Below are 16,454 nucleotides of genomic sequence, written 5' to 3'. Positions count from 1 at the left end.
CTGTCATGGACATACCGGTACCATGCATTGTTCAGCCACGGGTGGTTGTGTTCTTTGTCTATCTCCTTCAGGTGCGAGTTGTCGTGGGTCCACCTCTTAGGTCGGAGAATAATTGGTACTGTCTTGTGGGTTCCACTGGGCATCAACCAAAAGAGTGTCGTCATCAGGAGGATAGCCATTAGACAGAATATGTAGCACATGAGTAGTTTTCGTTTGATGTCACAAGCGCCCAAGCACAACAGCTTTGGGGCTGGAACTGGTGCTAGCATTGATTCTGAAGCTGGTTCTTCTTCTGGATTTATCAGGTTGTTTTCCTCAGTCATCTTGTTGAGATTTTATTCAGGCGTCCCTGGTGTTATTATTGGTTCTGCTCTTCGGTGGGATAGGTCAGTCTGATCTTCAGGGCGACCAGGCACACCCGAGCTCCCACGTGAGTAGCACTGCCGAGGAAGCACAGGGCGGGAAACCCGTTCAGCCCTGTCCTCCAGCAGGGGTTCATGTAAGAGTCAGGGGAACCGGCGTCTTATTGTGGTGCAAACACTTTCTTCACGTGGGATTGATGAATCCACGAAACTCGTTCGGCTATCTTACACGCTGTGGGTGTGGTAAGTAGCACCTGGAAGGGACCTTCCCACTTTGGAGCACTCCAGTTTTTCCGCTGGAGGACTTTAATCAGAATCCAATCACCGGGGTTCAACCTGCAAGAAACTGAAGAAAAGTCACTCGGCAGTTGATTGCTTAATCTCACTTCTTTATTCTCAAATAGTTTTGTCATCCATTCTGCCATTGTTGTTTCTGCAATAGATTTATTAATTGGCTCACTCATTATGGGGAGTGGAAAATGTCTGCCATGTACGATTTCAAATGGCGTTAGACCACCTGTTCCTTGAGTTATTCTCATCCATAATTTAACCAAGCTTAGACATTCAGGCCAAGGTTTTTTAGTCTCTTCCATACATTTCCTCAACCTTTGTTTAATTGTGCCGTTAGTTCTCTCGACTAATCCTGCACTTTGTGGATGATAAGAACAGTGATGTTTTATGCTGAAGCCTAAAGCTTCAGAAACTTTACTTATTACTTCATTTACAAAATGTGTGCCATTGTCTGATCTTATCAGAGATGGAATACCGTACGTTGGAATAAAATGATTACATAGACATTTTGCTACTGATATTGCATCTGCTTTTTTCACTGGGTATATTTCTGGCCACTTGGAAAATACATCAATTATCACAAGTGCATATTTGGAGGATTGTGATTCATTTAATTCTATGAAATCCATGTGGACAGTGTGAAATGGATGCGGTGGTATAGGGAAATGCCCTCGCTTTGGACGTAGATTTCCCTGTGCGTTGTGTCTTTGGCAAATCATACATGTTCTGATAAACTCTTGTGCTGAACTTTCAAAATTTTTTGTATAGAATTGTTTATTAAGAATATTAATCATCCCTCCTGATGACACATGAGTTTTCCCATGTGTCACTAAAGCAGCAGTTCTATGCAAAGATTTTGGAAGCACTGGTTTGCCATTACACATCATGAGGTTGTCTTTTAATTCTGCTCCATCTTTCACCCAAGATTTTTGTTCACTCAGCGATGCTGTTTTCTGTGCATCTGCTAGTATTTCTAAAGGTATTAGATCTATGGTTTCTGTTGTTAAAACATCAATTTGTTTTTCTGCAGCTGCTTTTGCTGCTTTGTCAGCAAAGTTATTTCCTCTCGTAATTTCTGTGTCATCCTTTTGATGAGCTGCACATTTGCATAGTGCTAATTCTTTTGGCAACGTTATTACTTCTAATAGCTTTTTTAGAAGGTTTGCATGTTGAACTGTGTTGCCTGAGGAAGTTGTCATTCCTCTGTTATGCCATATTTTAGCGAAATGATGAACTGCTGAATAGACATATTGACTGTCTGTGTAAACATTAACACTTTGACCCTTATACAAAGTACATGCTCTGATGACTGCGGTTAGTTCTGCGCTTTGAGCAGAGTTTGAGGAGCTGAGAGCTTTTGCTTCTATCACTTTATCAACAGTTGTGACCGCATAACCCACACAATTTCTACCGTGAATGTCTTTTGACGCTGAGCCGTCCACAAAAACATTACTGAAACTGCTCTGGGGGGAGCTGTATATATCAGTGCGAGGTTTTGTATCTTCCTCTAATTTTTGAATGCAACAGTGTTGTTCTCCGTCCAGAGAAATCGGCAAAAGTGTACTTGGGTTTAGCTGGCCACACTTCTCTATTTTTATGTGTGATTGTGTAAGTAGAATCCCCACATAAGAAAGTTGTCTTGCATGCGTGAGGAAAGAGAGGTTCGCTTGGAGCAAAATAGAGGTCACTGCATGTGGGACTTTGATGATCAATTTATGTCCTAGAACAATGTCTGCACATTTTTTAACTGCCTCTGCTGCTGCTGCGCATGCCTGAACACAGGTAGGTAATCCAGCAGCTACAGAGTCAAGTTTGCATGAGTAGAAAGCTAATGGACGTTGTTTTTCTCCAAAAGCTTGAGTTAAGACTGCTTTCATATACCCTCCTGCACCATCAACATGGAGAACGAAAGGTTTTCCATAGTCTGGTAATGCTAAGACGGTACATGTCTGCAGTGCTATTTTCAAATCAACGAAAGCTTTTTCTGCTTCTGGAGTCCATTGTACTTTGTCTTTTTTACTGCTAGGTCTTTTTTACTGGAAGAATTGGTGTATTACATGTGGCTTTATTAGTTTTCACGAGAATACCTGCTTTCTGCATGTCTGCAATTACTGGCCTAATTCTTTCCTTTGCTTCTGCACTCAAAGGATATTGTGGTTTCACAGGCCTTCTGGCCCTTATGCTGACCTAACTATCAGAGTGTCATTAGAGAATTTCATTTTCACTTGAGGCAATTTTAGATACCTTCTAGTTTTTCAAAGAATTCACACATCTTACATATTTCAAACTTTGAAGTTTTTTGTTTTGTATATATATTATTTCCTAAACTTTGCATTGTTCATAGCTCACAGTTCTAAAACTGGGCATTTGTAAATCATATGTCTAATCACTATGTGTCACCATAATCCACAAGTATTGGCACAAATTTGTTTCCAAACTAACAAAATAATCAAACAAAACAAAAACGTACATGAGTCAGGATACAAAGAGACAAAGAAAAATGCTGCCAGAAACAAAGCAGAAGTGTGAGGGGAAACTGAGCTCACAGACAGCTGTATGTGTTCGCTTTTAACAGCATGCAGCCTCTGCTCTAAAAAAAAGAACCAATAAAAATAAAAGAAAATGTGTAACATGCTTATCAACTTAGCGGTGTCCACACATTTAATTCAGCTTCATAATCCTGTAGGTTTAGTTATTATCTACAGGGTTTGGCTTATTAGTTGTTATTATAGATGTGCTCTGTATCTCAGTAATATTTATCTAGGATAAATGACAGGTTTTCAAGCAGGTTAAGTGCCTCTATGCACCTAATTGGTTTAGATATTGCTTTTATTTTCTTCATCTCATATGTCATTATACTGAGTTTGAGCAAACCTTTAAGCTTGATGCAGACTTCTTCATAACAATTGTCCATCTCACATCATACTGGCTAAGATACTTCTTGTCAATATTAATATTATATTTTTATTAATTATTATCATCTTTTTCTCTCTATATAATAACAATAGTGTATTACAATATTTTATTAGTGTATATCACTATATTATTACTGAGCCAATTTAATAGTTAGGATCATCTTACTCGGCAAACAGATAATTTATAGTTCATCCAATCTGTACAAGATTTGCTTTTTTCTCTTAACAGGTTTGTGCCTACTTTTAGACTGGTCTTCTGTTTGCCTCATCTCAGATCCAACCTTCAGATTATTATATTTTATTTTGTATCCATCAGGGACCGTGAGTGAGCTGCAGTCTCACTCACCCTCCAGGATGGAAACATTTATCTTTTCACACACTTTCCTTGGCTGAACAATGACACAGCCTTAATCTACCTTATGCATCTCTCTTTTTTATAGAAAAGGTCTTCATATGAATGATTTCCTTTTATTTATTTCATACAATCTGGGCATGATGGGTCATAAATGCACTGATTTTTGCAGCCACGGCCACTATCTCTATGTGACATAAAAAGGGGATCGGTTAGATGCTGTTTTGTCACATGTCCTGAGGCTGATTTCACAATTATAGTGTTTTTTGAGAATGTTACATTTGGGACTTCTACAGTTAAGACAGTTCTACAAGCTCCTGTGTCTCAAAACATTTTTAACGGCACACCTTTCACATATATTACAACTGCTGGTTTGGCTTTTGACTTTTTTCCACATATAACTCTTTTTGCAAAGCGGTTTTTAAAGCATTTATTGAATCAGGGGTGCATTTGCCTTGCCAAGCTGGACAATATATTTTATGTGGATTTCTCCACCTTTTTGCACTGACTATTCCTGCATTTGAACAGTTTTTTCTAACCACTCTTCGTCTGCTGTTAATTTTACTTTAGTTTTAGAGTTACCCATTTTGAACTAATTACGTCAGAACTGTGACACCTTTGGCATGAAAAAGTGAGAATGGGTTTTCGATAACAGCCTTCTACTCTCTCACTAATTGAGAGAGCGGTTATCGATTTTACGTGATGAAGCACAACCCTTTTCACCTTTACCAATACGTGAGTGTTCACAGGAAAACAGTTTGAGAAGTGGTTCGACCGCGTATTGGGTCGTAAAAACAACTCACTCCTCACAAACAAAGCGCGTTTCTATGATTTTTATTGAGATTTTCCGTAGGCCTATTTATTTGTGTAACACCTTCACCTTCAGCCACTCTTCTTGAGTGACCGGAAACCTGTTCCGTTACAGCCACTCCCAGAGCGACCGGAACTTTTAATAGCGATTTTTCTAGAATTTCGCTCTTGCCTGTCGTCTTCCTAGTCCCGCATGGACACTGAGATCTGTCGGCGTACCTAGGTTTACACACTACTTAAAGGAAAATCTCAATATCAACGTATTTTAGCGCTTGGTGGAATGCGTGTCATATTCACCTCTACTGTGGCGCTGCGTTTTTGGATCCGGTGCTCATCGGGTCCTGGAGTCGTGAAGGCCGAACGCTGACCGGAGATCGAATTCACGTGTCCGGGTTTTTCGTTTTACTGATCAGATTTCTTCCAGCGCAGGCGTCACGACGTCAGGATCCGATGGAGACCGTCTATGGAAAACTAGACGTTAAAAATAACAGTCAGTTCTCCGGCTACGAAGGACCAATTAAATGTCAAGGGGTTGACATTTGTAAAAGCACAGTAAGAGAGAAATGAGACACTGGCAGACCGACTCAGAGTTTCAAAGACGTGCGCACGGGTGAGAGTCTCTGAGCAGACTAACACACCGAGCACCGTTTACTCGCTTTATTTATAAGGCAAAATGGGTTACATAGTACTTCCTCTTTCAACTGAAGAGGGGAGAGCTCAGGCATTGTCTTAGCTATCTAACTTCTGCACACAAACTGAAAAACAACGACACAGCAGTATTCATGCTTATCTGACATCGCAGACACTGAAGTAAAGAATGCATGTATATCCTGTCTTTGTCAAACATCTCACACACTTAAGCAAGGAATACATTGTGTTCTTTTCAACAGTAAGCTTTACCGTGTGAAAATATATAAACACTTGATTATAAGGCATACTTGTTTCTACTTGATTATACTTTAATGATTTAACTAAAATAAAAATTCTCTTAACAATTACAGACACTAGGCGTGAAGGGACTGTCATCTCCTCTCACTCCAAACCCCGCTCTTATATGGTTGAGACTCCTTCAGGAGCCATCAGGAGAAATAGACGTCACCTCCAGCCATTGCCAGAGTCCACACCAAAGTTACAGACCCCATCTACCCCCGTCAGTCCCAGAGAAAATACCCTGCCAGCTCCCAACCTATCGACGTCTACAACTCTGACTCCCAAGACAGAAGTCCCAGGTCTTGTCAGAACTAGAGCTGGCAGAGTTGTCATAAAACCACAAAGATTGAACTTGTGAGATTAAATAAAGCAAAGCTTCTCGAGTTAAAAATAGAGTAGCTATGTTTCTGCAATAGGTTCTAAGAAGTAACGAAAGTACAGTTTCCCTTACACAGTAAATATTTCAATAAGTTGTTGTTTTCTGAGAAAGGAGGATGTGGTGTTATCTGTTTAAGTATATCCAGTTTTATGTTGAAAGTGTGTTGGGTACCGGAAGTGACAAATAAAGGTCGAAGTTGTTTGCTCTACAAGGTGTCGTCTCTTTCCCTACCGAAAACCACGACAACACGTGTTAACAGAAAAAAGGCGGACATTGAAGTGAATATATACCTGATGCTCAGTCTGTAGCTTTTCGTCACACCTGGGGGAACACGGTGTTATTTCAAGTAGCTATTTCTTGTGTTGTCGAGTTTCAAAAATGTCAGTTTTGATTTTCGACAATCAGTCGCTCTTATGACTCATCGAATGACTCTAGTGACCAGTCAATTGGTAGCATGCAGTCTGACGACTTACATCTTAGGATCTGTTTAGATTACTTGTAACCCAGATTCCAAGCAATTTAAACAGTTTCCCTGGTACCAGATTCTCTGGTACCTGGTACCAGGTACTATGACCTAATGGAAAACCCATTAGTCCCATTGGTCGATCCGAGTGGGTACTAATGAAAAACATTTGCTTTAGTATGAGATTTTTGTGGCCTATGTGTGTCTGCCCACGGTGCTACTGCACAGGTCCCAAAGGAGATGGGGGAGCAGTGTGCTGCTGGGGGAACCTGCTACCATTGGGGTAAGGCTGCAACAGTATTAATATGGGCAGTATGTGTGTTAGGTTTTGTATTGTTGATTGTCATTTATGCTTAGAAATATCTACTTATATATGCTTAGAGTTTTATAATTAGTTGTAGATTGGTAGAGGTTTGATCCTTGATAGTCTGTAAACTTTGTGTGCATTAGAGAGCACTCTGGGAGCATGGGAGAGGTCGTACCTTCTCTTATTGTTTTATGGTAGGATAAACGTAGCTATATCTGTTTTAGGCTAAGTGCCTTTTGTTTAGATGAACTGCTGGACTTCCAGACCAGCAGGTTTAGGGAAGTCTTTATGGGGTCACACTCTGACCACACACACACACACACACACACACACACACACAGTATGTGTGAGTATTGAGTATTCTTTGTTCACATGTATACCTATGTAAGATGTTATATGTTAATGACCCTATGCATATTCATGTGACCACAATAAAAGGAGTGCTATGGGGAACCTGGCTGAGAGTCTGACGGAGGTCAAGTGGTGGAACGACACTTGGCTCCAGGCAGGTCTCCCTCATGCATGAGTAACAAGAAGAACTTTGCCTACTTGGTGTTCAATGCTTTTGCTGTGTTTTTAAATTGTCTCGGTCCAGCGGTGGGCCTGTGCTAGACAGACCCAACAATGTGTTAGAGTAACATCCACGCAAATGATTTTCTGGTTTGTTAATTTAAGTTTTGAAACTGCTTTTACAAGCTAATTGTGTGGTCATTTTCTGTTGCATAGCAGTCTCATTGTTGCTAAACAGGCAGGACAGAACCACGCTGTAGAACAGGCATAAGATAAATGTTGAAAACCCAGAGATTCAGACTGTGGAAGCATAGGCTAAAAACTAGAGCTGAACTTATTTCACTTTTCACTTCTCATATGGCTTTGTCAGGATGAGAGCAAACAAAAGAGTGTATAAACGTGTGAAAACTGCCACTTCTGCATGGTTACATTTTCCTGTTTTCAGTGAAAGAGGTGAGTCAGTTATCTCATAGCCCACAGATGCAACTCAGGAAGTGTATAAATGTGTGTGTGCTTTGATCTGTGCAGTGAAGACTCTCACTCATCGAGGAGGAGGAATTGTACCGACTGCTATCAAGGACGCAATGAACAAGTCTTCTTGCATCAGCTTTGACTTTACAGAAAAATTCCTGCCACCTGTCTACATTTTAGTATTCATCACTGGCATGGTGGCTAACGGACTGGGATTGAGGTCAGTGCTGCAGAAATGGGAGAAACTGGGGAATGTCTCTGTTTTCGTTTTCAACCTTGGACTTGCAGACATTTTGTATTTGCTCACACTCCCTTTTCTGATGGTGTACTACTTCAAGGGTGATCAGTGGATCTTTGGAGAAGCCTTTTGCAAGACAACAAGATTCTTCTTCAACCTGAATTTATACGGCAGCATTGGATTCCTCACCTGTATCAGTGTGTACAGGTACTTGGCTATTGTCCATCCAATGAGGATGATGGGGAGAATAACTGTGACTCATTTTGTGGCTATCTCAGTCATGGTCTGGCTGTTGGTGAGTGTTCAAAGTCTTCCAGACACGTTCTTCCCCAAATCACCCATAAACAATACTAAGAAGTGTTTTGATACCACCTCTAACGAGTATGTTAAAGATTACCTGAAATACAGTTTGGGACGGACACTCACTGGATTTTGCATCCCCCTGTTCATCACCCTCAGCTGCTATGGACATATGATTGCTGTTCTCTGCCACAATGATAACATTGATGAAGTACTGAAACAAAGAAGCTTAAAGTTGTTATTCATCTTGATTCTTCTGTTCTCTGTTTGTTACATCCCCTATCATATATTAAAAAATCTCAACCTCTTGTCAAGACTAAGCGTAATCAAGGGGACATGTCATAAATGGTCTAATGGAGTCTATATTTGTCATCAGATAAGCCGTGGCCTTGTGTGTCTGAACAGTGCGCTCAATCCTCTAGTTTACCTGCATGTAAGTGAAGATGTTTGTTCTCAGCTCAGACAGCTACTCCAACAAGCTCGCCAAGCTGTCACTAGTCTGTACACCTCTAACCTCACGGATACTTGAAATGTGCCGATGAACATGAGGAGTACGCCTCATCTGAGACTCATCTGAGACTTTTGTAAGAAACACAAAAATGTTGCTTTTTACTAAAAAGCAAAAATAATACTTAAAAAACACTTGAAAGACGAGTTATTGCATTTGTGATGCTTGAATGTTTGAAGAACAAACAGGATATGATGCTGCATGCTTCACTGCTGATAGAAGGTTAATGTTAACAGCATGTCACATGTATGTACACACGCTGAAAGTAAAGGTCAGTTTTGATTATGTTGTATATACTGTATGTCTATACTTTAAGCATTTGAATTCAAGCCTCATTGTTGTTCTGCTGTCTAACTATAATTAAAGGCTTTTTATTCAGATTTCCCTTATTTTTGATAGTAAGTGCATAGTGGATGTTTTTTTAAAGTCTGTCGTTTAAAAGTAAAATAAACTGCTTTGTCCAGATCTCATTTATGTTTTAATGTACTTCCCTTAAAGCCCAACACATTTTCAGCAACTGAAGATAAATGTTCCAAATATTTGAGGAAAATCAGCTTTGCAAATATTTTTAAAGATGGTAAATCAATTCAAGAATACAATTCAAGATTGCAAGAATACACAAGAGTTTTTGTGAAACAGTTAACTGCACTGCAGACAATTATGATATCCTCTGTAAATGCCACAGGATATCTCATATAAAATCATTCTAACACCGTTTTTCCGCTCTCACCATGCCAGTAAATGTTACACAGATGTTCATTTACCACAGACAGCGAAGTAAATACACTCCTAATAAAGGTTTAAAGCCTCTGAGGTTTTATCAGAAGCAATACTACTTTATAGTTTGTTATTAAAGTTAAGATATTCACAAATGTGTTATAATTAGCAGGTTATTTGCTTTAAATTAGCAGAATCATGTTTGGAATAAAGAAAATGCTCCATTCCAGCAAAGGAACCTCATCAAACACCAGTGGTAAGTAAAAGTGGTGGGATTATGTTTTTCTCAGTCAAAAATATGGCTTTTAGTCAAAATTTTAGGAGATATCTGTTATCTGAGGTAAATAGGGGCACAGAAAGAATAATCAGTAAATAAATGAATCAATTTATAAGGGTTCTTTTTATTTAGAAGTGTTTATTTATCATTCACACCTCGTTAATAATAACATGTAGGAGAGATTTAAATCTGGTTTTCACTCATGTCACAGTACAGAAACTTCTTTACTTAAAGTGACTAATGATCTTCTAATCGGAGCCGACTCTGGTCTTCTCAACGTTCTCATCCTTTTGGATTTGAGCTCAGCCTTCAACACTATCTCTCACTCTGTTGTCTCTTGGCATCTCTGACACACCTTTAGCTTGGTTCCAGTCATATCTTCTTGACTGCTCCCATTTTATTCAACTTAAATCATTTCTTTCTAGTCTATTCCCAGTCACTTCTGGTGTACCCCAAGGTTCAGTGTTAGGCTCTCTTCTCTTCATAATATACATCCTCCCTCATGGTACCATTTTCTTCAGATTTGATCTTCACTTTCACTGTTTTGCTGATGACACCCAGTTATATCTCTCCTCCAGGCCTGATTCCTCCCTCCCACCTTCTTCCCTTATAGAATGCCTAACTGAATTAAAATCCTGGTTCAACTGTAATTTTCTAAAGCTTAATGAGGATAAAACTGAAATCCTTCCTATTGGTACTAAATCCAACCTTTTGAAGGCAAATCATTTCTCTCTCACTATCGATAACTCCACAGTTTTCCCTTCACCTCAGGGTAAGAGCCTTGGTGTCATTCTAGACAGTTCACTATCCTTTAAATCTTACATCAATAATCTCACCTGCTCTGCCTATTTCCATCTACGCAACATTAACAGATTACGTCCTTCTCTTTCCACCCATTCTATGTCCTATCCTATGTCCATTCTTGTCCATAGTCTCGTTACCTCCCGCCTTGACTACTGTAATTCTCTCTTCCGTGGTCTCCCCCAAAAATCCCTTCATAAGCTTCAACTGGTATAAAGCTCCGTTGCCCACATTATTACCAGAACCCCCTCCTACCAGCACATTACCACTGTTCTTAAGGAACTACACCGGCTCCATTCCAGATAATATTCAAACTTCTTCTGCTAACCTTCAAGGCCATTCAGAACCTTGCTCCTCCTTACCTTTCTGATCTGTTAAGCACTACGTCTTCTGCCCACTCACTTCAATCCTCTTCTTCTATCCAGCTTGCTGTGCCTTCTTTCCGCCTCTATTATGTATTGCATGATGAGGAGCTAAATGCAGATTTCTAGGTGAGTTCAACAAAAAGAAAAAAGTAGTTCATTAAAAAAAAAACCCAACATAAGCAAAGAGTCCATAAGCAAAAAAACACCACTATAACAACAACAAAATCCCCCACAAGACATAAATGACTACAGAAATAACAGGAAATAACACAACAGGGGAATACAGGCAACAGTAGAAAAACACAGAGACAACAGCTAAATCAAGTGACAAGAAAAACTATGGAGAATCCATGAAAACAAAAACATGAATGAATTCAAAGAAGACGATCGAATATACAAATACAGGCCATTTACAATAGTAATTAAAACTAAAGCTGTGGAATAATAATTAAAAGCAAACTGAAAACTTTCAACAACAATCAGAAATCACAAATAACCCATCAAGACTCCCAGGCAATGACATACTTTGTCATGGTCCTGGGTCGTCGACCCAGCGTTTTGTGTTTATTCTGATTTTGTATTGGTTTAGGGTTGAACCTGAAGTTTGGTGTATATTCAGCCCTACCTGTGTCTGTCCTTGGTGCTCTGTTCATGTCCCCGTGTTGTGTTGCAAATCAGTCTGTGTGTTTCCTGCTTTACTTTGAAGGCTCGTGTTCTGGATTTCCTGCTCTATTCTGAAGGTCTGTGTCTGTTGTCATTGTGTTCAGCTTGTGTCCTCCAGTCATCATGTGTATTCAGATCAGCTGTTCTTACCTCCTGTGTGTGATTACCCGATTACCTTGTGTGTGTATATTTAGTGGGTGTCGGTCTGTGTTCCTTGTCGGCTCGTCTGCATTCATCCATGTATCACTGCGTTCATCTGTGTTTCTTGGTATCCTGTTCCTTAGTCTGCGTCTCTCTGCCCTGCACCCCTTTCGTATGGTCTCAGGTTTGTCAGTTAGTTTCTCCCAGTTTAGGTTTCCGTTAGTAATCTCTCACGATTCGTTGCCTGTTTCTGCCACTGCCACCTTGTAAATAAACGTCACTCGAATCATCAGTCACTGCCGCATTTTGGGTCCTCCTTTTCCTCCACACCACACGGCTCACTCCGCCAGCCGTGACATACTTACTTATGTAAAATGATGTTTTAGGTCTTAAATGGTTTAAAATACAGCTACCATCGTGTGCAAAACAACCACAAACGGAGGTTATTAGATGCCCATCTGTTTAGATCACAAAGCTTTGCTGTCAAACAAAGTGTTTACTGATAAATAATAATATGCATCTGCATTTCATATGCTAAACTAACTTTCACACAGAGTGTTACATGCAATAAAAATAACCTTGTAATCCAAGTTATAATGAACATTCAATGTCTAGGACTTGAAAATGCGATCTTTTCTGAAAGTTTTAGTTAAAAAAATGTTTTGAATGACACAAATGATAACAATACAATAACAAGCATGCTTTTGTGTGGTGCATTGATAGAAAGGTAAACAGTATTTGTGCGCTAGCAAGCAAACAGACAGTTTCACAAGCATGTATACACAAGGTGTTGCACAATTATTAGGAATCTCTTTCCAGCTTCTCGGTGCTGGTTTACAAGCAGGGACATGACCGATCACTCTATGAACTTGTTTTCTTTCACTTGCCTCATTTGTAATTCTGCCACAGAGGAGTGAGGTTGTACAGACACACAATGCCTGATAATTGTACTTCTGTTGAATATGACTTCGAACGCAAAATTCTACCGTCCATTTACACCATGGTATTGATCATTGGTCTGGGAGCTAATGGATGGGGGATGAAGTCGATCCTGCAGAAACAGAAGAAAGTTGGAAACAATGTGTTTCTTTTAAACATTGGACTTGCCAATTTTTTGTTCCTTCCAACACTACCATTTTTGTCAGCATACTATTTTATGAACAGTAATTGGATATTTGGAGATGCCTTCTGCAAGATCACAAGATTCTGCTTCAACTTGAATTTATACGGCAGCATTGGATTCCTCACCTGTATAAGTGTGGACAGGTATCTGGCTATTGTCCATCCACTGAAAGCGATGGGAAGGATGACTGTCCGTAACACTGTGGTTATCTCAGTCATGGTTTGGGTGTTGGTGAGTGTTCAAAGTCTTCCAGACATGCTCTACCTCAAAACATCCACAAACAACACCACCAAAACAAATGAAACCGCAAAATGCTACCACACCACCTCTACACAGTATGTCGAGGATTACCTGACATACAGTCTTGGACAGACACTCACTGGGTTTTGCATCCCGTTCCTTATCCTACTTGGCTGCTATGGACATGTGATTTTGGTTCTCTGTCAAAGTAATACCATTGACAAGGAAGTAAAACAAAAAAGCTTAAAGTTGTTGTTTATTTTGATTTTTCTCTTCTCAGTTTGTTACATCCCATATCATATTTTTAGGAACCTCAACCTTTATGCAAGAGGATTATTAAAAAAGGGGCAATGCCCTACATGGAATAATGGAGTCTTCAGTGCTCATCAGATAAGTCGTGGTCTTGTGTGTCTGAATAGTGTTTTGAACCCCCTGGTTTACCTCCATATCACAGATATTTCTACTCAGTTCAATAAGCTTCTCCTGCGATCTTGTCATATGTTAAATCGTCTGACTGTATCAAGATATGGCAGTGTGCAGGCGACACAGTATACACAAGACTAGTTCATTGTTGACTTTGATCTCATCTTTTACTGCTGTGCTTAACAGCTACACTGTTCATTTGCTGTCCTTTTTTTCTATTTATTACATTCTTTTTTATACTATATTATACAATGTTTTAAATAAACTATGGATTCAGAGGAAACAGCTCCATGTGTCTGTGTTATGACAGATCTGTGAAAGGAAGCTAATGTCAACAGAGAATGACTAAAGCTGTGACTGAGAAAAAAATCAACAGCCAGTTCCTAATGACATTAGATTTTTGATGTAAATATACTCTTATCCACATTTTTTCACATATATCACAACAGCAACACTTGCACACAATAAGGTCAGGGCAGAGCACTGGGAGATGATTATCATGATTTATTTTTCAGTGCAATCATTAACAAGTTGTGGTTAGTAGTTAAAACACTCACAAGCAGCCCCTGGGTCATTGGTGTATAAGTGTGTGTATACAGATAAAAAGACCTAAGAGCATAGAGTACAACTGCTTTGTGAATGGGTTCATATGGCTTGTACTTGCATCTTTTTTAAAAGAAGACTGCATGAGTTCACACAGTGCGTTCTAGTGAAAGAAAATAACATAAATCATATAAAACAGATTTTTCTTTAAACCAGATAAAAAACAAAATATTTTGACAATATATTTAATTTATTCTCTAATGAAACTTTGCTTTTCTGTTCTCATATTGCATGCACATGTTGCACAGCGGCAATGCAAATGCAGTTCTAATACAGTGGGGCAAAAAAGTATTTAGTCAGCCACCGATTGTGCAAGTTCCCCACTTAAAATGATGACAGAGGTCAGTAATTTGCACCAGAGGTACACTTCAACTGTGAGAGACAGAATGTGAAAAAAAATCCATGAATTCACATGGTAGGATTTGTAAAGAATTTATTTGTAAATTAGGGTGGAAAATAAGTATTTGGTCACCTCAAACAAGGAAAATCTCTGGCTCTCACAGACCTGTAACGTCTTCTGTAAGAAGCTTTTCTGTCCCCCACTCGTTACCTGTATGAATGGCACCTGTTTGAACTCATCATCTGTATAAAAGACACCTGTCCACAGCCTCAAACAGTCAGACTCCAAACTCTGCCATGGCCAAGACCAAAGAGCTTTCGAAGGACACCAGGAAAAGTATTGTAGACCTGCACCAGACTGGGAAGAGTGAATCTACAATAGGCAAGCAGCTTGGTGTGAAAAAATCAACTGTGGGAGCAATCATCAGAAAATGGAAGACATACAAGACCACTGATAATCTCCCTCGATCTGGGGCTCCACACAAGATCTCATCCCGTGGGGTCAAAATGATCATGAGAACGGTGAGCAAAGATCCCAGAACCACACGGGGGGACCTGGTGAATGACCTGCAGAGAGCTGGGACCAAAGTAACAAAGGTCACCATCTCCATGCCTGCTTCATGCCCTGGGGGACGGGGCTATGGCTCGCTACATCCTCTTGCAGACCATTACATGTGGAAACCATTTGAATACAAGCGCGCTGATCCACACAGGTATGCACACGGGTGTTCACTGCTCGTAGACTTAAATTACACCTTTCTTGGCTGCTACTTCAAAGCACATTGTGCGCTGTCTGTCCTGCGTGCTGCACAACAACATTGAATATTTAGTATTTACTGCTGTTTACACTTAGCTAGATTAATGCGATGGTGTTGTGTTTAGTATGTTGCTTTGGGGTTTTTTTTTTTTGCTTGTTTTCTATTCTTCTTCTTCTCTCAACAGGTGATCCAGGAGATTTTTTTTTCTCCCCCCCTTTCTCACTGTCCCTCTCCCTTTCTGTTTTTCTTTTCCTTCCTCTTTCTTTCTCCCTTTCCTATCCCTCACTCATGTCTGTCCCGTCTGTAACATCTGAAAATAAAATATAATAAATAATAAAAACGGCAGCACGGTGGTTAGCACTGTTGCCGCACAGCAAGAAGGTCCTGAGTTCAATTCCACCATCAGGCCGGGGTCTTTCTGTGTGGAGTTTGCATGTTCTCCCCGTGTTTGCGTGGGTTCTCTCCGGGTACTCCGGCTTCCTCCCACCGTCCAAAGACATGCAACTTGTGGGGATAGGTTAATTGGATAATCCAAATTGCCACTAGGTGTGAATGTGAATGTGAGTGTGAATGGTTGTCTGTCTCTATGTGTTAGCCCTGCGACAGACTGGCGACCTGTCCAGGGTGTACCCTGCCTCTCGCCCTATGACAGCTGGGATAGGCTCCAGCGCCCCCCGCGACGCTGAAAAGGATAAGCGGAAGCGAATGGATGGATGGATAAATAATAAAAACAAAGATCGATCAAATGGACCAATACGGCAATGCCACGATGATCCATTTGGCAAAGTAAATCCATTGGGTATCCTTGTTGGTCTTCAGACAACAATTCTGATGGCTAAAGAACCAAATGGGACAGGCAAAAAAAAACAAAAAACAAAGGTCACCATCAGTAACACACTACAACGGCAGGGAATCAAATCCCGCAGTGCCAGACGTGTTCCGCTGCTGAAGCCAGTGCATGTCCAGACCCGTCTGAAGTTTGCCAGAGAGCACATGGATGATACAGCAGAGGATTGGGAGAATGTCATGTGGTCAGATGAAACCAAAGTAGAACTTTTTGGTATAAACTCAACTCGTCATGTTTGGAGGAAGAAGAATACTGAGTTGCATCCCAAGAACACCATACCTACTGTGAAGCATGGTGGTGGAAACATCATGCTATGGGGCT

The 16,454-nt window shown here is 40.2% G+C and overlaps 2 protein-coding genes across 2 annotated transcripts; both read left to right on the top strand.

The window, feature by feature from the left end:
- The first annotated feature begins 7,850 nt into the window (after positions 1-7,850).
- LOC101476057 (P2Y purinoceptor 1-like) lies at positions 7,851-9,306 on the top strand. Its single transcript, XM_004560291.6, has one exon. The coding sequence runs from the start codon at positions 7,904-7,906 to the stop codon at positions 8,855-8,857; it is 954 nt and encodes a 317-aa protein (XP_004560348.2). The 5' UTR covers positions 7,851-7,903; the 3' UTR covers positions 8,858-9,306.
- Positions 9,307-12,719: 3,413 nt separating this feature from the next.
- Positions 12,720-13,838, top strand: LOC101467924 (P2Y purinoceptor 1-like). The gene has a single exon (XM_004560447.2). It carries the CDS (start codon positions 12,735-12,737, stop codon positions 13,725-13,727), a length of 993 nt encoding a protein of 330 aa, XP_004560504.2. The 5' UTR covers positions 12,720-12,734; the 3' UTR covers positions 13,728-13,838.
- The last annotated feature ends 2,616 nt before the right edge of the window (positions 13,839-16,454 follow it).

This window comes from Maylandia zebra, linkage group LG20 (assembly GCF_041146795.1).
Source record: "Maylandia zebra isolate NMK-2024a linkage group LG20, Mzebra_GT3a, whole genome shotgun sequence".
Classification (NCBI taxonomy): domain Eukaryota; kingdom Metazoa; phylum Chordata; class Actinopteri; order Cichliformes; family Cichlidae; genus Maylandia; species Maylandia zebra.
Note: the sequence above shows the minus strand (reverse complement) of the source record. Positions and strands in the feature narration are given on the sequence as shown.